Source organism: Pungitius pungitius, chromosome 8 (genome assembly GCF_949316345.1).
Source record: "Pungitius pungitius chromosome 8, fPunPun2.1, whole genome shotgun sequence".
NCBI lineage: Eukaryota > Metazoa > Chordata > Actinopteri > Perciformes > Gasterosteidae > Pungitius > Pungitius pungitius.
This window is the reverse complement of record NC_084907.1, coordinates 1222023-1244919: the sequence shown is the minus strand read 5'-3', so window position 1 is coordinate 1244919 and position 22897 is coordinate 1222023. Positions and strand designations below refer to the sequence as shown.

The 22897-nt window shown below is 46.7% G+C and overlaps 4 protein-coding genes across 6 annotated transcripts; 2 read left to right on the top strand and 2 right to left on the bottom strand.

Annotated features, from left to right (window-relative positions):
- Positions 1 to 1794: 1794 nt before the first annotated feature.
- Positions 1795 to 3143, top strand: LOC119193873 (troponin I, slow skeletal muscle-like). Its single transcript, XM_062564084.1, has 5 exons — positions 1795 to 2055; positions 2131 to 2262; positions 2344 to 2433; positions 2575 to 2751; positions 2900 to 3143. The coding sequence occupies exons 1-5, from the start codon at positions 1972 to 1974 to the stop codon at positions 3002 to 3004; spliced, it is 588 nt and encodes a 195-aa protein (XP_062420068.1). The 5' UTR covers positions 1795 to 1971; the 3' UTR covers positions 3005 to 3143.
- A 3193-nt stretch (positions 3144 to 6336) lies between these two features.
- Positions 6337 to 9298, top strand: LOC119230224 (troponin T, cardiac muscle isoforms-like). Its single transcript, XM_037491325.2, has 11 exons — positions 6337 to 6366; positions 6980 to 7006; positions 7127 to 7148; positions 7237 to 7300; positions 7383 to 7499; positions 7598 to 7675; positions 7753 to 7854; positions 7942 to 8051; positions 8132 to 8222; positions 8676 to 8716; positions 8892 to 9298. The coding sequence occupies exons 5-11, from the start codon at positions 7401 to 7403 to the stop codon at positions 8929 to 8931; spliced, it is 561 nt and encodes a 186-aa protein (XP_037347222.2). The 5' UTR covers positions 6337 to 6366; positions 6980 to 7006; positions 7127 to 7148; positions 7237 to 7300; positions 7383 to 7400; the 3' UTR covers positions 8932 to 9298.
- A 190-nt stretch (positions 9299 to 9488) lies between these two features.
- Positions 9489 to 16176, bottom strand: pkp1b (plakophilin 1b). Its single transcript, XM_037491319.2, has 13 exons — positions 15831 to 16176; positions 15120 to 15202; positions 14400 to 14692; positions 14174 to 14300; positions 13538 to 13745; positions 12954 to 13119; positions 12291 to 12408; positions 11696 to 11875; positions 11161 to 11331; positions 10837 to 10990; positions 10555 to 10741; positions 10333 to 10417; positions 9489 to 10045 (listed from the first exon to the last, which is right to left on the bottom strand). Exons 1-13 carry the CDS (start codon positions 16024 to 16026, stop codon positions 9983 to 9985), a joined length of 2031 nt encoding a protein of 676 aa, XP_037347216.2. The 5' UTR covers positions 16027 to 16176; the 3' UTR covers positions 9489 to 9982.
- A 678-nt stretch (positions 16177 to 16854) lies between these two features.
- Positions 16855 to 22451, bottom strand: smpd2b (sphingomyelin phosphodiesterase 2b). Of its 3 annotated transcripts, none has more exons than XM_037491322.2 (11): positions 22204 to 22451; positions 21157 to 21271; positions 20961 to 21057; positions 20746 to 20822; positions 20285 to 20378; positions 19641 to 19730; positions 19478 to 19560; positions 19230 to 19362; positions 19051 to 19155; positions 18772 to 18955; positions 16855 to 18212 (listed from the first exon to the last, which is right to left on the bottom strand). In XM_037491322.2, the coding sequence occupies exons 2-11, from the start codon at positions 21204 to 21206 to the stop codon at positions 17755 to 17757; spliced, it is 1371 nt and encodes a 456-aa protein (XP_037347219.2). In that variant the 5' UTR covers positions 21207 to 21271; positions 22204 to 22451; the 3' UTR covers positions 16855 to 17754. The 3 variants fall into 3 exon arrangements, with proteins under 3 accessions (XP_037347219.2, XP_037347217.2, XP_037347221.2); XM_037491320.2 differs by having other exon boundaries at positions 21157 to 21277; positions 22204 to 22450; XM_037491324.2 differs by lacking the exon at positions 21157 to 21271.
- Between the last annotated feature and the right edge of the window lie 446 nt (positions 22452 to 22897).

Below are 22897 nucleotides of genomic sequence, written 5' to 3'. Positions count from 1 at the left end.
GAGAACAAAAGAACGGCCCGGAGAAACAATCTAACTTCAAAAAACGAGGACACGATTGAATCCTTGATGGGATTGTCAGCAAAGTACATTCCCCTATATGACTATATATATATATATATATATATATATTTCACAATATGTGAAATAAATAACTGTGCTGGTGATCCAGCAGGTCACAGTTGTCCCACTGATCTTCCTGCTCCTCTGTAAGCAGGAGACACATATGTGAAGCATGTGTTCAATGATTTACAGTGCAAACGCAGATAGGTTACCCATTAGAATCAATAGATAATACAGTTCATAGTCATGTTTGAGAATAATGATGATTATGTGAAAAATGATCAACTCAGTTTAAAACTTATTGGAGAAACAAATAAAGGAAAATCTTTTGGAGGAATGTTCATCCCTGGAGTCTGAATCTATGCCAAAGTGTAGTGAAGCTCTTCTGCCTTAACAGCTAAAACACATTTTAAAATAATCTATAGGAAAGTCGACCTTTCAGGTCACTAAATCAATTATTCCATAGTGGGTTAAAAGTTGATTCAAAAATAGCATAAAAGCGCTAACGCTAATAGATGGTGTACTAAGGTACTCCGCAGCTGGTTTTCTTTGATAAAACTGTTAGTTTTAGAAACGTACATCTCCTGTCAAACCTCTCCGGGGGGGGCCGAGTGTCAGCACCGCACGACGCCGGGACCCGACTCGCTCCTCAAAACCGGCCCGAACACGAAGAAGAAATGACGACCCGGCGCTGCGCTTAGCTTTGGGCCGGAGCTAAATGTGTCCTGGAAACCGCATTCCTGCCTTAAAACCTCAGCTTAGCATCGCCTGCAGATATCGTCCTAATCAGCCCGGCAGGCCCCTGCAGTCTGAGGGGGGGGTCGGGGGGGGGGCGACGTCTCCAACATGACGCCGAGTAGCCAAAGAACCTCTCACATGATCGTCCAAAGCAACACGACAAGCTGTTTTTCTTCAATATGGGGTAAAGAAAAACAGGAGCATCCCACGCACACATCAGCTGTCTGTCAGGATTTAGAAAACTTGTGTGTAAAGAAGATTTAAATAGTTTATACATGTGGAGGAGGGAAAACAGATCAAGAGCTAACTGAAAACTGCTGATGGGAAAGTTGTGTGCATCCAAAAAGCTCGCACATATTATATGGGAGCAGAGGGCATCGATCCATCAACACATAAGCTGAGACCCCCCCCCCCCCTCTCTCCTTTGTGTGTTCTATTTAAGTCTCCTTTGGATAAAGAGGAGGGCCGAAGGGGAGCAGGAGATAAATATCCTCTGCGCTCTCTTCGTGTCCGTCTGCATCCACAGGTTCCACTCTGAAAGGTAAGGTTTCATCTGACCGGCTTTGAACGATCCATTAGAATCTACTGGTTAGATTTCCATTTGTGGAACAACCAGTTAAGACCCACGGGGGGCCCAAGTGGTCCCCACAGCTGAGTGTTTTATTTTTGTCTTCCAGGGGGAATTGAAATAGTGACGATGCCTGAGAAAGTGTAAGTGGACTGTTTTCATTTCCAAATCATTGTCAGCTTTAGACAAAAGGGATTTATCTATAGGAAGTACAGCTGGGCAATTCTGTTAAAATCTTGTTTTAATCAGGGTAAAATAAAAGTTGAATTATTATTATTATCTACTCTGATTATGTGAGACATTTGACTATACATCCTTATTAATAATGTTACTGTGTATCACGATATCTTAATATATGATTTCATCACAAGAAGATTCCTTTAAAAGACGATGAATGATCATTCTGAAATATTTCCCAGCATTTGCTGATCCTGAAATCAGTTGCCAACTATTAGATTAGATCAATAAAAGTTGTGTAATGCTACATCTCTGTCCCTTTTGTATTTTCTTCCCACAGACCAGAGGTAAGACTTTGCAAGACATTACTCACTAAGGACTAATTTAACTGCACATATTATTATAAGATTATCCCATATCTATTTAAAATGTTGCAATGGAATTTAATAATAAAAATATATTTCTTGCAGAGAAAATCTAAAATCTCAGCCTCTCGGAAGCTGATGCTGAAGGTGAGTCCTCATTGTGGTTCGGACGGATTGCTTCGTCACAATGAGTCAAACGGTTGAACTCATCTATTATTTCAGAGCATGATGGTGGCCAGAGCCAAGGAGGAGCTGGAGCAGGAGATGGAAGAAAAAGAGGAACAGAAGGCAAAGTACCTGGAAGAAACGTCTCCGCCCCTAGAGACCGCCGGCATGTCCTCAGACGACCTGAAGGTGGAAGATCTCAGTGACCCCACAGCTGCTAAAACTCACCCAGGAGGTGCAGAGTTAACCTCCACCTTTTTCCCTTCTTAGGCATTATGCAAAGAGCTGCATGCCAAGATAGACGCGGTGGACGAGGAGCGGTACGACATTCAGGCCAAAGTCTCACACAACACCAGAGAGGTACAACTGGAAAATACCAGTGAACAGCTTTGATGGTTTCCACAGCCACCACAAAAAGATCAACAGACGGGAAACGAGCCCCTCGGGTCCAAACACACCGACACGCGTGGATCAACTCCTCGACCTCTCTCTCCTCTGCAGATCAAAGACCTGAACATCAAGGTGGTGGACCTGCGGGGGAAGTTCAAGAGACCCAGCCTGAGGCGGGTGAGGGTCTCTGCGGACGCCATCCTGTGCTCCCTCCTGGGCTCCAAACACAAGGTCTCTCTGGATCTGAGAGCTAATCTCAAATCGGTCAAGAAGGAGGACACAGAAAAGGTGGGTCTGGGTAAAAATGCAAAAAACCGTGTGATCAAACTACCACAGATTACACTAAGAGAGCCTGTTAAGCATAAAGAGCAGAAATGTCTTGCACCCAAATGAGAGGAAACTGCGAGACGTCTTCACAAAGGTCTGCTGGTTGCAGGAGAAGACGGCGGAGGTGGGCGACTGGAGGAAGAACGTGGAGGCCATGTCGGGCATGGAGGGCCGCAAGAAGATGTTCGACGCAGCAAAAGGAGAAAAACAGTGAACGTCCATGGTGGGGAGACACGGACGTGTTCCATCTGACATCAGAGTCAGCACGCAAAATAAAAGCATGAACTGAAGGGGTTTGACATGTTCAGTACAAAATAAACACTTCATTATAGAGTCACTAGAGTCCCATAATATGGAAAGATTGAGCTTGTAAAGAAGAGAAAAAATAAATGTATTTCCACATTCTTTTGTACGTTCTTGTATTTATTCCTCTTTATTTTTTGTTCTCATTGTTGTCCAGCTGAATTGTCTGTTAAGGCACAATGTGTAACTATGCATTTGCTCTCGTGTCTATTCGGTCGTGTTTAACTCTTTGAAAATGAAAAGAAGTGAATCTCTGCATCAGCTGTGGTGAAAGCGTCTCAAACCACTACCAGCAAAACAAAACATCAACACAACAAGACACGAGAGCAACAATCCAGCTGATACTTCACCACACAGCATCGACATGTGCATTAGATACCAAACCAACATACAAAGAATAGAACCATTACTACTACCAATGCAATAAGGTGGGAAATGTTTGGATTATTGATTAAAAAATGACTCAAATTGGCTCTATTGCATATAAGTCAGAGGTCTCTGCACCAGGATTCTACTGTGTGCATTAATCCTTTTGAATCTTCAATGGTTTGAGGAAGCTAACATAGAGATAAGCATTAAAGCGCATGAAGGTGTTTCTACCACAAGGTGTCAGCATCAGTTCATGATCGGTTCACTGAGCAAAGTGAATAAATGTATTGTTCCTGTCTAACTAAATCCACAGCTTATTGTAACGATTATATTTATTAACTCATCTTAATGGGGGATAAAGAGCTCGCTCGGGGCCGTTTTCCTCTCAGAGTATCACCTCTACGCGCTTTCTGTTTGTTTAAGGGACTCAGGTTCCAAATGGCTGAGGTTTCAAACCATGTTTCAGCAAGTAAAAGTTTTTTTTTTTTCTCAAAGGAAAGTAGTTGAGGCTTAATGCTAAAAATGACTCTCTATCACTTTTGCTTTTGTTGATGAAGCAACACCAGCAGTTAACGTTCAAACACACTTTATATCTGCATCAGATTTGCATGTGAAAGGCCTGTTTACCAAGGCCTTCTCCGTGGCCTTTGTTTGTGTTCATGTGAAGCGAATCAGTCTTAAAGTTGTGTACGTTTGTTCTGTTTTCTCATATATGTAAACAAGTACTGATAAGTACTGATAAAAAGAGGTGACACCAAAATCTATTTAGTCGTTAAAATGACCACAAAGAAACATCTGGATTGTCTCCTTCGTTGCAAAGTGACTCTTCAAGGAAAAGGCCAAGTGGACCCAAAAAGGTGAATATTTACCTGCAAGGTGCAGTCATGTAAGAACAATTAGAGAGCTTTTAATGGAAAAAGGGCTTCAAAAAGGCATCAAGCCATCTGTAGAGAAGCCATCGTGGAGGTGGAGGGGGAACTCCGTCCAATCAGCCCCATTTTGGCTCAGCAGAGACATGTGATGAGTCATAATCCAAACTGAGGGGTCTGAAACGAAGACAATGTCAACAGCGAGGGCGTATCAAAGGACTTGGCATGGTCGTAAAGGCCGTTGTTTACGGCACGTTGATGCATGACGGGGCAGGGATTAAAGGCGAGGCGCAGGAGACCGTTTTATTTGGACCCGTTCCCATGGCAACCTGCTGTGGGAATAATGCTCATTTATACAGTTGCAATGAGCATCGAGTTTAGGGGAAATCGGCTGTTTATTGATGCCGATGTGGCATTGATCTGCAGAACCCCCCCCCACCCCCCCCTCCTCAGTGTACTTGGTGGTTTACAAGGATTATCTCGAACCTTCCTCCTGTCCACCGGACTTGAGTTACTGAAACTTTGTGAGAAGAATAATCCTGCGCTGTTCAGCCGTGTAAAAATAGACAATGAGAATTTCCGTTTTCCCATTCGAGTTAATGCCATCTGCCATCTGTTTGCAGGTATGTGCCCACCCATTGTGGACGTGGGTCGCATGGCGCCATGTGATCCACAGCTGGGTTTAAAAGCTTACGGCCCAAAGAGGAGAGCGCAGTGTACAGTTCCCCACTGAGTCCGGTCCACAGAGCAGATCGTACGATCCGGGTGAGTCCGTTCGCTCTTCTCGTGTGTTTTCAAATCAGTAAATGAGTTCAGCGTTATCCTGTGACCTCGGGCTGCTCTTGGTGCAGGGCCACTCCCTGCCCTACTTTGATTTTGGACCTACCTGTGCAGGTGCAGCAGCCTGAACATGTCTGACACAGAAGACGCCACGGACGAGTGAGTGAACGGATTGTTTTCCCCAAAAGCCGGGCGTGGTGATGACAAACGGTGGAGCCCATTGTCACAGAATGCGTTTGGTGTGATCGGTTCTTTTCTTGTTCTTTGGCTCCTTTTAGGCGACAACGTAAGTCACTTTCTTGGTCCCAGGAGGGTCTCCACAGTGGAAGTGTGGTGACCCACACCGCATGCGGGTTTACTCGGACCCGTTGGATGCTGCACAACTACATTGAGCATCCGTATTGTGTCTCGGCTGCATGTATCACAAACGTCCATTAACACCTGTACAATTCATTGCCATATATATATATATATATATATATATATATATATATATATGGTGATATACTCGAATCAATTCCTGTGAAAACTGCTTCTAAATCTGAACGTTGTTACCTGCTCGAGCTTCGCATGGAGCGCCTCGTATTCACGGCTTCACCACACAGCAAACGGTATTTTTGGCGCGTCGGTGCCGCTGCAGAAGCAGCTGCTGTCCTTGAGCTCTTTTACCAGATTGACCTTTGTCCTCCCCGTCCTGCCCCCTCCATCGGCTTTGTATAGACATCCCGGTGGACCGAGCCTCAAAAGAGCTAAAGGGTTTGTGCCTCTATTTATGTCTTTGTGAGGCTGTCCGTGTGCCCCCCCCCCCCCCCCCCATTGATGTAGGTCAGCGTGTGTAACAGCGACCCAGGCACAATACCCACTTTCATTTCTTGGGAGGCCTGAGCGCAGTGGAACACGGGTTGAGTTACCTGAAGGGACTCTTCAGCCCACAGGGGGCCAGCGAGGACAGAACCAAAGAGAACTTTGACTACTTTGCAAACTAAAAGTGGGCTAAATGCATCTGTGGGAACTCTATTCCGTTTAATCTACATATGGGGCCGACCTTTGTATCCAAAGGCCATGTGTCCAGAAGATAAGAACAATTAAAAATGCGTCGAAATGTAAAGGTTTGGACGGCACTGTCAAAAATACACAGAAATCATTTTGGAATCAATGCTGAATGAAATGTTCCCATTGTTTGCTTTCTAACTGTACTGTACATGCTTGCTTTGCACAGAAGAGGAGGAGCAGGAGGAAGAGGAAGGGCTAGAAGGTAGCATTGCTTATACTAATACCTGTTTGCATGCAGCTGGAATAAGAAGTGCACATTTATCCAAATCAGATATTGTTGCAGTCAAAGGAAAAGAGTATTTCTCGAAAAACAACCTTGTTCCAGCGTTTATGACAATGAACGTTTTAATGATAAACTACACTTTACACTCTGATTCATAGTTTTCACTGGACAATAAGAATATAATGTTAAACCGTCTCTCTGCACTAATGCATCCGCGTACCTGCTGAAAATCGTGGAAAAGGTGGAAACAACACGTAGTTCATCTGTGATGAGAATCCAAAGCCGCATTCCTCTCTGGATCTTCAGCGCTGACACACGTCGCCTCAGTCCGACATTTCGACATCTCCCTTTAAACTAGAGACCAGCAGGACGGCAGCGAGTGTCAATCAGCAATTATTACTCTGTGTCCATTGTATTTGCCAAATAAACAAGAACAAAAAAGAGAAATTAAAGTGAGGGATCCTTTTAACTTAATTTGATCTCATAAATTTTCAGGATATTATTTTCTGTATAATTTTGTTCCCTAACAATAAACTATTTTTTCCATTTTTGAACTCTAATGCATTGAATGTCTGACGCTCTCATCTCTCAGCAGGTCATTCTGAGGAAAACGAAGCAGGTATGAAAGATGTCTGGAGGCACAAAGACGCGTTTGTGCAGCAGTAGAAAAAAGAAGTCCCTGTGGGTCTTTGGCCCTTTTTTTCCTCATGAACCTTTTTCTTTTTGTGTGCGTTCACAGACGAGGTGAAGCACAGGTCGAAGTAAGCTCACAGTTTGTTTGAACCCTTAAAACGTCTCCGTGAGACACGCAGCGCGAGGAACACATTTCCGTGTCTCTGCCCTCCTCAGGCCCGGTTTCGTGCCGGGTTTGGCCCCTCTTAAAATCCCAGATGGAGAGAAAGTGGACTTTGATGTGAGTTGATCTCAGCACCAGCGAGCTGCACATTTTTTTTTGGAGGGGGATGGCCTATTGATCACAGTTGGACTTCTTTCAGGACATCCATCGGAAGCGTATGGAGAAGGACCTGACCGAGCTCCACACGCTGATCGGCGCCCACTTTGAGAAGCGGAAGAAAGAGGAGGAGGAGCTGATCGGCCTCACGGACCGCATCGTGCGTCCATGTCGCGGCTTCAGCTCCGGGTTCAAATTCCCGAATGACGTTACGTCACGTGATTTACTTTTCTTTTTTTTCTTTTTTTTTTACCCCAGGAGACCCGCAGGTCAGAGAGAGCAGAGCAGATGAAGATCAGGGCCGAGAGAGAAAAAGAACGGCAAAACAGACTAAACGTACGTATTTCATTTGAAAAAACAAAAGCATAGAAGTTCACTCGTGGAAATGATGAACGAGACCAATAATGTTTCAGGAGGAGAGAGCGAGAAAAGAAGAGGAAGAGGCCAAGAAGAAAGCAGACGACGACGCCAGGAAGAAGATGATTCTGTCCAACTTGAGCTTCACCGGATACAACGTGAGCCCTTCCTTCCTGTAACGCTACGCTAAGCTTCCCGTGCACGTGCACGCGCACGTGGCTTCACGTGTCCTCCTCTCGAAACAGCAGGCACAGCCCGGCGCCAAAAGACAAACGGAGCGAGAGAAGAAGAAGAAGATCCTGAGCGAGCGACGCCAAGAGCTGGATGTGGATCACATGAAAGAGGACAAACTCAGGTAACAAGAGGGGACGGACGGACGTCCCCCTTTTCCTTCCACTCCGGTACTCAAGCGCTCTGTCCTCCGCTCCCACGCAGGGAAAAGGCCGAGGAACTGTGGGACCGCATCCGCCAGCTGGAGGCCGAGAAATTTGAACTCCAGTACAAGCAGTCGAAGCAAAAGTATGAGGTGAGGCATCCACCCCCCCCACACACACACACAAAAACACTCAAAGATCAGGGTTTCTTTAGCTAGCCAAACATTGTTATATTCATATATTTCCTCTTAGTCCAACTCCAAGTCAAACTGATAATGTATGATTTATTCTAAATGTGGGGTGAGACAGCAGCTAGACTAGTTTAGCATGATTAGTTCCGCCTACTTTCTCCCTCCATCACGTCGGATTGACTGCACCGTGTGTTTGAGACGTTAAACTGAGATACTTACAGGCGAGAGCATCATAAGGAATCCCTCAATTTACTGGAAACGGTTTTATTCTTTGTGCTCTTTTAGGTTTCTGCCCAATAAATTATTTTAATGCCTCAATCTTTTCAAAAGGTCACCTTCAGTTTTGGGCAAATATTTAAAAAAAATGAATCAGCAAAGTGGATTTCAATATATTTTAAAACCTTATTTCCACAGATCACAGTGCTGAGAAACCGGGTCAGTGATCATCAGAAAGTGTAAGTCGTGGAATCAGAGTTCACACGGAATCATTTTAACTGCTGGATAACACAGAATAATCACGTCAGCATAAAGTGTTGGTTGTTAAGCAAATTATATCAGTAGGTCCCAACCTGAAATGAGCCATTATTCCACCTTGTTTCTGTTTTCTTTTGGCTTTCACTTCATCCTCAGACCGAAGGGCAGCAGAAGCAAGCGCGGCCTGAGGAAGTAACGTGTGACGTCTGAAGGAAACACCGGATTCTGACCGCAAAACAATGTTTTTACACATACTTTACGATAAAATAGCAAATGCTCTTAAACAAAGTTCATCTGCAGGAATGTAGAAGAGAAGATTCGACAGGGATTTGACAATGTGTAAGTAATTTAAGTTCTGTCCCACCACTGAATCTTCTACTAAAGAGAAGTTGAGACAAATGATTCACTTCTTGTGTTGTACGAAATTGTGGTTGCAACAAATTAAAAGAAAATCTTGTTTGTTTAATAAACCACAAATGTTGTCCGTCTCTTTCTTCGTGGTAGTTATTTGTTGTTTGAACACTTAATAAAAGGTGAAGCTGTGTTTGCCAAATCCAGACAGCCTTGTGTGCGCTCCCTGTGGTACCAAATGTCTGCACACGAGCAGAAAATCTACACAACATGTAAAATGGTGTCACCTTTGACCCCAGAACACCCTCTTGGCCCTCGGGTGAATTGGCTTAGTGGTGAAAGATGACATGATGCTCCTAAGAAAATAAACTCTACTGGTGGAGTAAACGATACGCTACAACGTCAGTTTAAAGCTCCGCTTTATTCATTTCACTTTTTGGGGACATTACAAATATTTATTTTCATATGAATCGTAAGAAGAAAAAAAATCACAGACGACAAAAATCATAAAAACGACATTTTTTTAAAACAAGGTCAGAGCTCTTATAGTAAACTCCAGTTCTGTTACTTAAGTTACTTTTATATTGGTTCATTTTGTTCTCCCAAAACCAGCTCACTGCAGCAGACTGCAGGCGCGTTTACAAGCGACCTTAAAAGACATTAGTTAAAACTCAAACAAAGCATGTCTAGCGCCTGACATGTTAAATCTCACCCTTTGTTCCCTACAAAGCAAAGATGACCTCACAGCGTTCACGGGCTTACTGCGTGTTGATGGAAGGATTACGTCAATCCGTGTCATGAACCCTGCGGTGGAGGTGCTGCGGCCCCTTTGGCGGAGTTCCTCTCTCACGGCGACTTTCGGCCATCCGGCCCGCGCTGCCCGCTCAACCAACGCCTCAAGTCGGCTTGAGCGCCGCCGCCGTGATGTCGTTCACAAACGAGGCCTTGCTCATCCCTTGCTGCGGGACAAACGGGGAGAAGAACATCAGTGCAGCCAGCAGTGAGGAACCCGTGAAGGAAACCACGGTCATGCATCATTGAAAAAGGGCCCCGATGCGTCAAAGCCGCTGAGCTGCTAGACGTCTCCGCAGACGCATCAATCACGCTCTGCGGGCCCCGAGAGCGCCGCCCCATCCACCCGCCGCTTCTCACAAATACCTGCCAGGGGCGTTGGACACTTTCAGGGTGAGAACCGGAGAGGACACACCCAAAACCCCGACGGGTCCTTTTCCCCCCTTCAGCTCACCTTTTTCAGGGCGCTCTGTAAATCCTTTTCCGACCACATGTTACGGAGAAGCAGGGCTGCCGCTTTGCTGGATTTGGGTAAATATCTTTACAAAAAAAGGGAAACCAGAGAAGTCAAAAGAAGCGTCCCGGACCTCTATCATGGCGGAAGTCTCACGCATGCAGAATATAATGGCGGTGAGTCATCGGTTAATAATAAGAACACACGTCCTCTCTCTGTTACCCGATCTGGCTGAGATCCTTCAGGGAGTCGATCAGCTTGTTGTTCAACAGGCGTTTGCCCATCTCGGGCTGGTTCATGAGCAGCCCGTTGGAGGTCTGGCAGGCCATGGCCAGCGTGTCGTCGGACTCGTTGCCTTTCTCGGTGCCTGCGCTGAGGACGTCCAGCAGATTCGGGAGGGCTTTACGAGCTTCGGTATCACGGCAAACAAAAGGCCGTTTAGGTCGAGCAAACCTACACTCACTTTTTAAAGGTACTGCTTATGTTCAATTATGTTTCTCTCACCTATGGCATTGGTCAGGTTTGGGTTTTTGGTCAGGTTTCCCAACAGAGCCACTGCGCTCTTCTGAATGTTGACTTTCTCTGATTTTACAAGAGGGCAGATCACTCGCAGGCCATTTAGTTTCTGCACAATCGTATGACTCATCACGCTGGAGACCTGTGAAGACAAAAAAAAAAAAAAACTTGAATTCAGGGAACAACAGGAAAATACAACGATAACCAAAAGGTGATCTCAGCTGTTCTGCTTAAGGTGCTCTGAAAATGGAATGTAGGTTGTTGCTTCTCCGCTCTGTTCAGTGTGTAACAGCACAGCACATTTCCTCTCACAGTGCTGTCTTGTGCCGTGAGGTTCTGCAGGGCTCCACAACAGGCCTCCTGGGTTTCTTCTCGCTGGCTGGTCTCAAGCACCGACAGGTAACTCTGCATAGTTTTGGAGTGGATCAGCCAACCGGCGCCACTGGGTTGCGGATCCTCGACCACGGGGAAGTCAAAGCGCCGCTAGACAAGCAAAGGAGAGGAAAACCAACAATGTGTATGTGTGCAGGAAACTCAGCAATTGGACTTTTGGGGAATAGAAGATGAACCTAAACTATTTGCAAACACATTCATGGGAAAGCAAAGAGCAGCAGACGGAACACAAAGCGAAAGGTAACACCTCCGGGAATCAGAGCGCACGGTCTCACACTGTCACTCAGAGCCTTTCAAAGACTAGAAAGTGGTTTAACCGCCATAACGTCGGTGCAATTCATAGACAAGTCGCACTGCGGGTAAGGATTAATGACACACTGACAGCTTGTGTCTAGACACACTGTGTGTGTGTGTGTGCGTGCGCGTGTGTGTGCGTGCAGCGCCGTCCTCTCACCTCGTGTCCCGGCGGTTTGCTCTGCGGACCGAAGCAGCCGATGGGGCCGGCGTCGGCCTTGCCGGGGGGGCCCCGGTTGGCGTCCTGGGCCAACGCGGCGATCCTGCTGAACAGAGCCGGCGCCTCGGCCTCCAGCTGGAAGGTCAGGTTGTGCAGGGTGCACACGCAGTTTTCCACGGACTGTTTCCACAGGAAGAACATCAAGCCTTTGTTCATTTGTGTGAAAATTCCAGCCCCTAAATTAGCAAATGACCCACTAATCCAGAAAAATGATTTAGGTCGTTTTTGAGGAAATTGATTATTTAAAGACTATAGAAAGAGAAATAATTTGAACTACTAGATAGAGCACCACCAGCCTGCCTCTATGGGGCACTGTATCGAGGTCACATATTACTGTACGGATTGGTCCAGGCAGCCTAGAACATGATGACTCACCCTCTGTGCCAACTACAATAGTAACACTTCAAACTGTAACTAATATGACAAATGGGCTTTTTTTCCACGTTCCACTCAAAGGTGTGACCAGGTGTGACCTGTGAGAAGAGCTGCAGACAGACAGACAGACAGACAGCACATTGTGTGGTCTCGCTCTCACCTTGTCGTCGGGGGTCCCTGCGTCCACGCGCTCCCTAACGTGAGCGACCAGAGAGTCCACCAAACCGGGACATTTCCTCAGCGCCTGTCTGTTGCTTTGCTTCGTGCTACTGAGGTTTCTGTTGAAGATGGAACAGCAGAACCATGAACCAGGTATACGGGCAAAGAACACTATTCCCCCCCCCCCCCCCCCCCTTGGTGGAGTCTGTATTAATGCAGCATGAGCGCTTCACGGAAGCAGTTATTTGTGGCGATGCGGTGATTTCCCTTGAATAGTCATCATTGTTCACTCGTTGAAACGGATAAAACAAGTCGAACGAGTACAAGTAGCGAGAAAGTGTTCATGGCTCACATGTGAAACTCCTTCAGTACTCTGCAGCCTGACACTCTTTGTGTTCTTATTAAACCTTTTATTTATTATTTAAAGTTCAGTCAACATGGTGTTTTACACCTACTTCTATCCACGTGTAACTAGTCTTCCTGTGATATAGCCCCACCCTTTGTAAACACACAGGAGAAGAGAGTGAACGCAGTAAAACACCTGCTATCAGCAGACTATCAGCAGGTTGCTGATGTGCCGAATGGACAGAACACAGTTACACAAAGAGCACAAAATAAGCCGAGCCTCGTGGGATCAGGCGCTCGGGGCGGCTCGGCAGCTTGCCTCAGGCAGCCGGTGGCGTTGAAGAAGACCTCGTCCTGGTCCTGGCTGCCGGTCCGGTCGGGACCCGTCGTGTACGGCAGGATCACGCGCTCCATTAAGACGGGCAGAGCGCTCTTAAGCAGGTCGGGCTTCAGGCTGTCCACAGAGGACAAGTTCCACAGGAGACCTGTAAGTAAGAGAGAAAAAACACGAGCAGTTTGAGTGGCATGTGGGGAAAAAAAAGGCCCGTGGGAAGAATACAACCTCATTGTCATCTTTACTACATGGTTCTAAGGTGTGCAAACAGTTTACTACTTAATTAAACGTTTTAATGAGAGGGGAACACGGGTGTTGGCCAGGTATCTGAGACTTGGTCTTTTACGACTGTCAGAGTTAGTCATTGTTTAATCATTTACAACCTTTCCCCCCCTAAAACAACGCGTGTTGGCGGAACTCGAGAAAAGCAAAGTGATTGACAGGGGGATCCAAACGGGATTAACTCGAGCGCCTTAAAAGTGTCCCGCTGTCACACGTGCACGGGCACACCTTTGGACGCGTGCCCGTCTGTTTGTGCCCGTGCGTTTGGTGCCGCGTGGCGCCTGTACCTGTCAGCTGTTTCTGTGTCTCCGCGGAGTCGGCGTCCCGGAGCAGCGCCGCGGCCTCCGTGACGCCCCCCGAGCGGTGGACCCTCTCCTTGTTGCCGTCGCTGCGGAAGGAGAGGTTCCGCAGGGCGGCCGACGCCGTCTGGCTGACTCGGGGGCTGGAGCCGCGCAGCAGGGCCACCAGAGGATGGATCCCGTTGAGCCTCAACACCTGCGGTGTCCGAGCAATAGTGATGGACGACAATGAGTTCAATTATCCTTGATTTGAGACCCAAAGGACCCTCCCAAAAACCCTCAGCCTGGAATGAAAACATATTTCCCTTAAGAGCAATAGCTCTAAATCACTCTAAAGTGTTTTGGTGTTGGAATGTGTCATGGACCCTTTGTCTGTTTTTTCCTGTTGGAACCCTTTTTCACACCAAACAGCTGAGAACAACGGGGAGGAAATGAGAGGAAATACGCGTCACTCATTGCGTTGCAGGATTGAACAGATCAACGAATGAGGAGCTGACAGGGAAGCTCTGAGTTGATCTGTATCAAGTCCTTGCTTTGACACACACGCAGGTCTTCAGTTGGGATAAACAGCAGGTTAAAAACCACGTCAGCACAACGTGAAGATAAGGAGGGGAAAAAAAGCACCTCCTCTTTGGCCTTGTCGTCGATGAAGGCGTTGTGCTGTATGTAGGACGCGCCGCAGTGCTGATAAGTCTCGTCCTGGTGGGAAAGGTACTCCACGGCCTCCTTCATGGTGATGTCTGCAGCTCCGCTGATGGCGTTTGAGTTGTTAGAGGAAACGTGGAAACGCCACCCAAGACACACCGAGCGCATGCGCCAATCAAATGAGCAGAATCGGCGAGCAACTCACCCGGAAGCCGCCTGCGTCTTCGGGGCGCCGTTGACGGGGGACTCCGGCGGGGCTTTGGCGCCGTCGACTTGGTCGGCCGGGACGCGCCCGTCGGCGTGGCTCCGGCCCGTGCCGTTCACGGAGGCCCGGTGGGCGCTCAGGTTGGACGGGAGCCTCTGCGGGGGAGCGGAGCGCTGGTCCGAGACGCCGCGGCCGTTGAGGGTCTGTCCGAGCGCGGCGTGACCCGAGCTGTACAGATGGGTGGAAGACGCGGTCTTCTTCGATCCCACGACGGCGTTTTTCTCTTGCGTGATCTGCAGAGCCAAAGATTACACGCGTTTCCAATGGAGGGGAATCCGGGATGATACAAAGTTGCATAGCAACGGATACTTGGATGGTGGGGATTTGGTTATTTGCTGCTGGTAAACAGCTGATATCTTTTAAAAGGTTTCACTTTCTTTTATTGGAAATAAACAGACACAGGATTATTTTTCTTTTAGCACAAATGGAAAATCTAAGCCTTTCTCTTGCCTTTTATAAAAATAAATGAAATACACTCGGGTTAATCTGACCAAACCAAGACCCCCACTTTGCTACTAATTTATAGACAAAACAACCCTCAATTAATTCTGAAAATATTTGACATCAAAACGTTTTGTTGTCTGTCTCATTGTGTTTGAAATGATTGTTAATCCAAACGAAAAGACTTTAAGTGACAATAAAAATGGTTCAATGACTTACACTTTTAGAAAAGAAGAGGAATCCATTAGTTGGGCTGGTCGGTGACTTGAGAGCTTCTGAGAAAATGGAGTCGTACGGCGGAGCTGAGGACACATGAGGAAGGTTATCAGCTCTCATCACAAAGGCTTCCAATGTCTTACGTCTCTGAGAAAACAGAGACTATCTATGTCTATCAATAAAAACACTAACACGAAACAAGAGGCCTTATAGTGGGAACCACACAGTTTAGATGATTACTTATTATACTTTAAGGGTTAATCTCATTCGGATATTCAGGACTGTTTGTTGTCAATGTTCAATCAATAACCACTAGTAACATTTTGGAGCTTTTGGAATTCTTATTTTGAATACTTTCTTCCCAAATATCAGATGGTAGAGTCTTTCCTCGTGTTATTTTCTTTTTCTTCAATAAAATGCGATTCAGAGATGTAACATGTAACGACCCCTCAAACCCATAACCATTTTACTTCAAACCACGTAGAGGGTCCATAAACAAGGTTTTTATTATTTATAATAAATTATTCGGCTCGTTAGTTAAATCAATTTGCCAACAGCAACAGAGTCTAAAACGTTTCCCAAGGCTTTCTCTTACACTGTGAAGTGACAAACGACACAGGTGAACAGGTGGAACTGATGGACATGATCTCCGTCCCCCCCCCCCCCCCCCCCCCGTCCCCTTAAAGTAGGTACATCTACATCTTGCTTCCTCACATGTGGGGGATAAGGACATCGATGCGCTCCTGCTGCTGCTGCTGCTGGACTTCTTGGACCTGCTCCTCCGGATCGTCTGCACTTGTTCCAGGACGCGCTGCTGACCCGAGCGGCCGTGCGGCCCGGACGGCAGCGCCAGCGACGTGTCGTCCACGTTCCCGATGGAAAGCGCAGACTTCAGCGGCTCCACACTCATCTTGGCTCTTCTTTTTTTAATGGGTTTTGTTTTCTTCCCCTCGCTGTGCGGGAGGTCGGGAGAGACGCGATCGGGGAGAGGACCGTGCGTAAAAGCCGTGAAGGCGGCGGGGCGCTCGGGAGGAAGTGAACGCGCACCTGGCCCCGCCTCCCCCCGCCCCCCATTAGACCGCGCCCATGGCGCATTTCACTGCGCACCACTTTGTTGGCACCTTTCCACTCACCGCGCGTGGAAATGTAGATTAGTGTCATACGACACAGTCAAAGTTCTGATCTGATCATGTGACATCACAGTTTATCCTGCAAAGATGCCAACATGTAATACCAAAATATACAATTAGAATACTGGGAATGAATGTTTCCTTTCAACTTAATGCTTAATAAAACGTGCACAAGAAGAGACATGTGGCACATTACTAAGTAATTCTACTCTTCACAATAAAAAATAACAATTACTTCATCAATCCTTTGTGAATTCTCCAAAGACTTGGAGCTCACTTGCATCGACGCAGCGGAGCCTGATTTGCATTCGGCGGAGGGGTCACGCAGCCTGAGGCCTCTGTGGCTCGGCCCGCGTTAACTGGGAGAGCACGTGATGTTTGGGGTTCAAACTTTACCTGGGAATGTTGTGGTCTTCTGTTTGCTCATGTACCACACCCATGGGTGCTCCTGGCCTTGAGGGCCTACGTCTGCCATCCAGCAAACGTATCTCTCGCGCTGTGCCAACTTTTTTCTTGTAATTACTTTGTAAAATCCAGTTTTGCAAAGTTCTGTTTGAAAAGTTGACGCGTTGTAACATCGCTCTCTAGTGGTGAACGCTGACAGGTCACACTTCTCCACAGCTGAAGCCTTTATTATCGCTTTCATAATCAGGATCGTCACATTTTTTCAATTGGAATGAACATCAGGTATTATATTGAAAAGCTACATCCTTCACTAAGTTAAAAACATCAGGTGCTTCTCCGGCATGGAGGTGAAAGAATAAAGTTAAAAAAGGATCAGTCATTGTCAGGCTTTTGGTGAGTCGTTATACTGATTAACAGCCATGTAGATAGTTGAGTAATTTGCTATGTTACATTTGAGGAAGTGGTTCATTGGGTTAGTCGACTAAGTGTCCTGCCCACTTTCTACAGTACAAAAACATCATGTGGGAACATGTTGATGCATAAAGATGCTTAGCAGTGCAGGACAGTGAACATGAGACCAATACAGTGTGTCCCTTTCCTTTAAATACAACACTAAAAAGTCTTAACTGGTGCATAGGATCCTGGTTCTTAAGTGCTGCTGGAAGCCGTCTACAATCTGTCCTGCAGAGACAAACTGTTACTGACCAAAACGCACATCGCGGACCTCCAGAGTGTCAGCAGACACTCTGGACCCACGGCAGTTGTGTCCAAATCCCAAGAACAAGAACAGAAAGAACTGGTCCCGCTGAAAGTACCGGTTGGTGGAATGCAGGTACACGGCGTGAGGCTCGAGGCACGCAACAGGTCACCTTTATGACCTTTAGGAGCAGCAGTGGCACGGACATCATTTACCATGCAACAGGGAGGACTAAAAGCTGGTGACCAGGATAGAAAAAGTAGGGGAAAAAAAAGAGGTCAAAGCGAGAGCGTGTCCTTCACTACTTTCAGAAACCTTCTTTGGAAACTCTTTCTGCAGTGCACGTCTAAATCTCAGTAATAACACATTCACAGGATGAAACCTCCTCAAACGTCCATCCGAAAGCTCACTTCATGGGATCTGTGAGCGGGACTCGGTTTCCCTCCTCTGGGCCTCGGGCGCCGGGCCCGCGGCCCTCAGGGGCCCCCCGCTGGCCGGCGTGTGGCTGAGCCACTGCGGACCCCCGGAGCTGCTCCTGCAGACCTCCCACAGCCAGCCTCATCTGGTCTTCGGCCCCCTGGAGAGACTTCAGCTCCGTGCTGTAGAAGACGTACAGCAGCGCGGTGGTGACCAGGATGGCGAAGCACAGCGCGGCCAGCAGGTAGAAGGAGGTGCGAGGGAAGGGCTGCTCCGCCCCCAGGGCCAACCAGGGCACGGCGGCGATGGCCAGCTCCAGGAAGAGCAGGGCCAGCCCCATGGCCCCGGTGCGCGTCGCCGTGCGGCGCATCCTCTCAGCGCAGTGCAAGCCCACTTTGACTTCAGTACGCGCCTCCGTCACCATGTCCACCAACCCGGCCGTCTTCCCTACGCACACACGGGGGGAGGGGGGGCAGAGACGAGGAGAGGGTCAGACGTGTCGCAGTGACACCGAAAAAAAGGCGTCTCTGTGAGGCCGTGATTGAGCTCCATTCAAACAGGAAAAACATTACAATGTAACGGGAAAATATTCAATGTGGTCGTAGAAAATTCAACTCATTGTGGCGGATCTGACATCTCAAGGAACTTGCCTTTTGTGTATTTTGGCTTCGGGCTACAGATTCTCTTTATGAAAGGAGAAGAAGGAATTTCGCATGAATCCAATGTCAATTAGATGATAAGAATATAGAACAAATCTCAGTCAGAAACAGAAAGTTCTTCTTGCTGATTGATGGGTGGATCATCAAATAAGATACATAATACAAATAATTACAGGACGTCTTCTGTAACAGACATGGACACTATGCAGAGACTAAAGAAGGGACCGTTATTCCTGACGCATATATATATATATATATATATAAAATATTGACATTATCAGAATTCCTCCTGAGGAAAGCGTGAAGGTCACAGGAGCCAATCAGCTCGCGTGGTTGAGCAGACGCACCTGCAGCAGCGTCCCGATTCGGGGACGATCTTTGCCCGTCCCGCTGGGTCTCAGAGGGCGTGTGTGTCTCCACTCTCAACGCGGCGGTCAGAGCCTCGTGGTCAGAGTACGGGAAGGCGTGGTCAGGGGCGGAGCCTTTGGTGGTCGACATGAAATCACAATAAATGTCCGTTTTGGACGATCCCTGGGAATCAAACAAAAAAAATAGGGGAATGCTTTTCGGGTGAAAACCGAATAAAGATGATGTGGCGACCCTGGTTTCTTCATCGTAACCCCCACCTTGAACAGGATGTAGTCGATTCGAATTCCTTTCTCGAATGGACCGATGGACCCTTTACCAATGAAAGCGTTGTCAGCTATCAGAGTCATTCCATCCTCACATCCCTGAAACAACAGTTGGTTCTTTTGTGAACATTGTTAACATTTGGTTTAATTGTGCAGCCTCATTCTCTACCTACATCAAACTTAGCAGACTCCAAGTAAGAGTCCCGGAGTCCAGTGTAAGACATCAGTAGCCTGCTGCCGAGGTCCTCGGGGTGCATGTTGAGGTCCCCACCCAGAATCACCACATCGGCTCCGGCAGAGGTGTGACTGGGAGAGCACGGAAGAAAAACACCGTCACCGAGATCAAACATTTCAGGAACTCCAAACCGCAACAGAGGAAGTGAGAAGCATATGTGGAAAAAATAAAAAAAAGAGATGCTACCGAACAAACTGCTGCAGCTCCCAGGCCTGAACCACCCGGTGAGGGAGATACGAGTCCTTGTCCCTGCAGTACTCTGCATGCAGCTGGAATCCATGCAATCAATGAACCAATAAATGTACAGAATAGAAGGGCCAAGCTGAGAAGCGAACCGAGGAAAGCTCACATGAGTCACGTAGACGTTGGCGGTCAGGCTGCCCAGCTTCAACACCGCCATGCCAACAGCTTTACCGCCAAACCAGTCGCCATGATGAGCCTGAGAAGGAATGGGATCAAAAGGGAGGGATCAGGAAAGCCAGCTCTTTACTCTTAGAGTTGCAGGTCTCAATTCAACTCAAAAGAAAACCTAGTAACCTAGTGGTTGTTTCCTAAAACCTAACCCAGTGGGTCTGGTGCCTGAAGTTGAAGAAAGAACCCACACAATTTGGAGAAAACAACTTTCTCCATCTTAGAGGTACATAATAGCTAGCAAACATATTTTGACACCATAATGAGAGTATTGGAAATACGTAAAGACATCTGAAGTTATCATTGGCTCTCAGGGTGACCTTGTTGTCTGAACTACTTTTTATTCTATGCATTTACAGTCTTTGGTCAACCATTTAAATTTAAACGTGAACCGTGTTCATATTTTAGTGCGCCGTGTATCTCTTGGTTTTCTGTCTTTTTATGAAGCAATTAGAAACCATTTTTGTGAAATTTTGCTGTGGGGGTAAATTCTTGTGAATATTTTGTGGCAAATTATGAGATGACCTTTTTTCAACTGTTTGGTTTTATAATTTTTCTCATGTTACAAAACACCTGACCCACCATGTAAGGATAACCATTCAGAGAGTAGCGATACAGAAAAGTGTCATGGATCCGGTGTTTGGAGAAAATGGCCAATCCGCTGCCGATGACTCCACTAGAAGAAGAGAAACAGCACATGAGAAGAAGTCGCATTCAGCTTCAGCAGCACGTGGCCACCTCTGGTTTCCATCCAGATGCAAGTACAGTAGGAACACCCTGCTGAGGAGGCATCTAGCAGGGAGTACATTTTTGTGAGCTGCAAAGGGGATTAGAATGGTTAATCTCAGCCTTGTGCTTTGCTCTGAAGGTCGAGAACGAAAGGATGAAGCAACAAAAGTTAATCCTCTAGGTGCAGCTGAGGCTTCACTTAAATGTTTGGTCTTTGGATCAATGCCATGCGAGTACGTTTTTCTGGCAAAGGGCAAAATCAGAAGAAACATTTTGATAACAGGAATTTTAATCTTGGAGGGAAAATAAATAACCTTTTGAAGTGATGAGAGTGAGGATGACAGTGGGCAAGTTTCTTTTTCAAGGAGAGATAGTCCTTCTCACTCCACACCTGCAAAAAAAAAGCATGTCAGGTAAAAAATACAATAACATCTCAGACTTATGACTTACGGTTGGTCTTATAATAATACTGAAAAAAAGTCAATGGATTGAAACTCAAGTGTGAAGCTGAAGGATGGCGTCCACCAACCTCTTGCAGTAGGACAATGTCGTGCTCTTCCTTGGACAGCAGCTCTCCAATCATGGCGTAGCGCTGAGTCGTGTGTTTGCTGATGTAGCGGATCCCCCTGAAGACGTCAACAGACAGAGTTTTTATTTTCTTAATGTATTAAGGCCACAAAAAAAACAGGCGCTTTTAGAAGTCACTACAAACCGCAGCCACTGACCAGCAGTTCAGGGAGAAGACCCGGACATTGAGGGAGTCGGTGTTAGCCATGCTGGCAGATCAGAGATCAGTAGATGAGGATGATGGGAGGCTCAGATCAGGTGAGATGACTGGAACTGCTCCTACCGTGACACGCGAAATGATCGTTGTTATCAAGAAGTTGAATTCTTTGTTATGTGATGCAACACGCGTTAGGTGGCATGACGGAGTGCACAAAACACGCCAGTCACACACGGATGAAAGTAGAGAGTAATTCACAGAAACGCAGTTTGCCGAAAAGGCAACAAGTAAACAATAAAAATGTCAAGCCCCAATAGAATCAGCCCATTTCTGCCAAAACTGTAAAGATGTCTCACATGTTCCTCTGAAATACTTTGTTAGACATGAGTAGACTGTCGATACCACCATTAGGAATACGAGCAGCCAGCTTTTCTTTTGGATGAGATGTCAATAAATCCTTTTTAGAGTAAAGAGGCCACTTCTCGTGGGAGTGCAACGACACACCAGAGGAGCCCTGAGAGCACCGAGGGGTCCCTGTCCTCTTCACCGGGAGTCCAGCATGAACAAAACAAACGGTGTCCCCCCCCCCCCCCTGCCACCATCACGGTCTGTGCAACCGGAAACAGGAGGGCAGAGACGGTCTACGACGTCACCACGACAACCACACGCGTTACTGACAGTAATCTGCGACATGGGGCAACAATGTGGCCCCATTTGGACCGGATGAATTCTGTGGATGCAGCTGATAAAACCAGCACCAAACAACGCAAGCTAGAGCCTAGAGCCCCGTCGTTAGCTGGTCGGCTCGGCGGATTGTGACGTTATTCGTGTACGTATTAAACACGTATGTATTAAATGACCACACGAGCTCATTGTCACGTTATATTCGATGGTTAATCACTAATTTACAAGTAAACCGGGGTTCGATGACGTCGACTGCTGATCCGCTGCAGCTAACTTAAAGCTGTTTGACAAACATGAGTCCCCGTGGACCCTCTGGTTACTGTTTACCGGTGTATTTATTTAGTAGTTAGCTTATCCCGCTCACCTCACGAACTTGTGGACGTCAGCTGAAGTTCACCGGGCCGTTTTACCGATGTGCCGTAACGTTAGTTTAGCTCTTTACACTCTTTACACTCCCTTTAAGCGTGCTAGCCAGCTAGCTACTAAAGGAATACTAGCTAAGTGTTGCCAAAGTGTGTTGGTCAGTATCTCAGAACATTAACTCTGCGGAGTTCGTCCACTATTTTTTCTATGAAGTCAGCTGGAACATGTGAATGACTTCCGGTTATGTTTTTCCCTTCAAAGTAAAACAGTAACCGGAGTCTCGTCTGTATTTTCCGTACATGAAAAAACGCTGTTGTAATAAAAAATTTCTGAACTGTGGATTTAGTTTAAAACATATGTCAAATTTAAACAGGCGATCATGTATAGTGCACAATTTGTATTTGGAAGCTTTTATCGAGCATCCGGTTTTATTTCAGCTAATTTCATCGTCATTTCCGGTTTGATTTCTGCAACCTCAATTGCTTGTGGGAAGTGAAGTTCTCTTGTTGTGCGCAGGGCTCATTTCGGCCCTATTTAGGAACATAAGTATTATTATCCAGCGCAATGTACAATTGACTCACACGTTTTTTAATGGGGTTCAAAACAAAGGCCTTGGGAAGCAAATGTTCAATCTTTAAGGCAATTATTCTTCTGATGCAAAGTCTGAAAAGTAACCGTTAATTACAATACATTAG

What these genes read in the sequence shown, in the direction of transcription:
- LOC119193873 (XM_062564084.1), top strand. Translation starts at nt 1,972, where the DNA reads ATGTTGCAATGGAATTTAATAATAAAAATATATTTCTTGCAGAGAAAA. An exon ending in TGTCCTCAGACGACCTGAAG is followed by an intron (nt 2,263 to 2,343) that starts GTGGAAGATCTC and finishes TTCCCTTCTTAG; the next exon opens with GCATTATGCAAAGAGCTGCA. An exon ending in TCTCACACAACACCAGAGAG is followed by an intron (nt 2,434 to 2,574) that starts GTACAACTGGAA and finishes TCTCCTCTGCAG; the next exon opens with ATCAAAGACCTGAACATCAA.
- LOC119230224 (XM_037491325.2), top strand. Translation starts at nt 7,401, where the DNA reads ATGGAGAAGGACCTGACCGAGCTCCACACGCTGATCGGCGCCCACTTT. An exon ending in TCGGCCTCACGGACCGCATC is followed by an intron (nt 7,500 to 7,597) that starts GTGCGTCCATGT and finishes TTTTTACCCCAG; the next exon opens with GAGACCCGCAGGTCAGAGAG. An exon ending in GTCAGTGATCATCAGAAAGT is followed by an intron (nt 8,717 to 8,891) that starts GTAAGTCGTGGA and finishes CTTCATCCTCAG; the next exon opens with ACCGAAGGGCAGCAGAAGCA.
- pkp1b (XM_037491319.2), bottom strand. Translation starts at nt 16,026, where the DNA reads ATGAGTGTGGAGCCGCTGAAGTCTGCGCTTTCCATCGGGAACGTGGAC. An exon ending in AAGGATCTCAGCCAGATCGG is followed by an intron (nt 10,418 to 10,554) that starts GTAACAGAGAGA and finishes TTTTTTGTAAAG; the next exon opens with ATATTTACCCAAATCCAGCA. An exon ending in TACAGAGCGCCCTGAAAAAG is followed by an intron (nt 10,046 to 10,332) that starts GTGAGCTGAAGG and finishes TTTGTCCCGCAG; the next exon opens with CAAGGGATGAGCAAGGCCTC.
- smpd2b (XM_037491322.2), bottom strand. Translation starts at nt 21,206, where the DNA reads ATGGCTAACACCGACTCCCTCAATGTCCGGGTCTTCTCCCTGAACTGC. An exon ending in GTCTTCTCCCTGAACTGCTG is followed by an intron (nt 21,058 to 21,156) that starts GTCAGTGGCTGC and finishes TGACGTCTTCAG; the next exon opens with GGGGATCCGCTACATCAGCA. An exon ending in TCGACTACATCCTGTTCAAG is followed by an intron (nt 18,956 to 19,050) that starts GTGGGGGTTACG and finishes TTTGATTCCCAG; the next exon opens with GGATCGTCCAAAACGGACAT.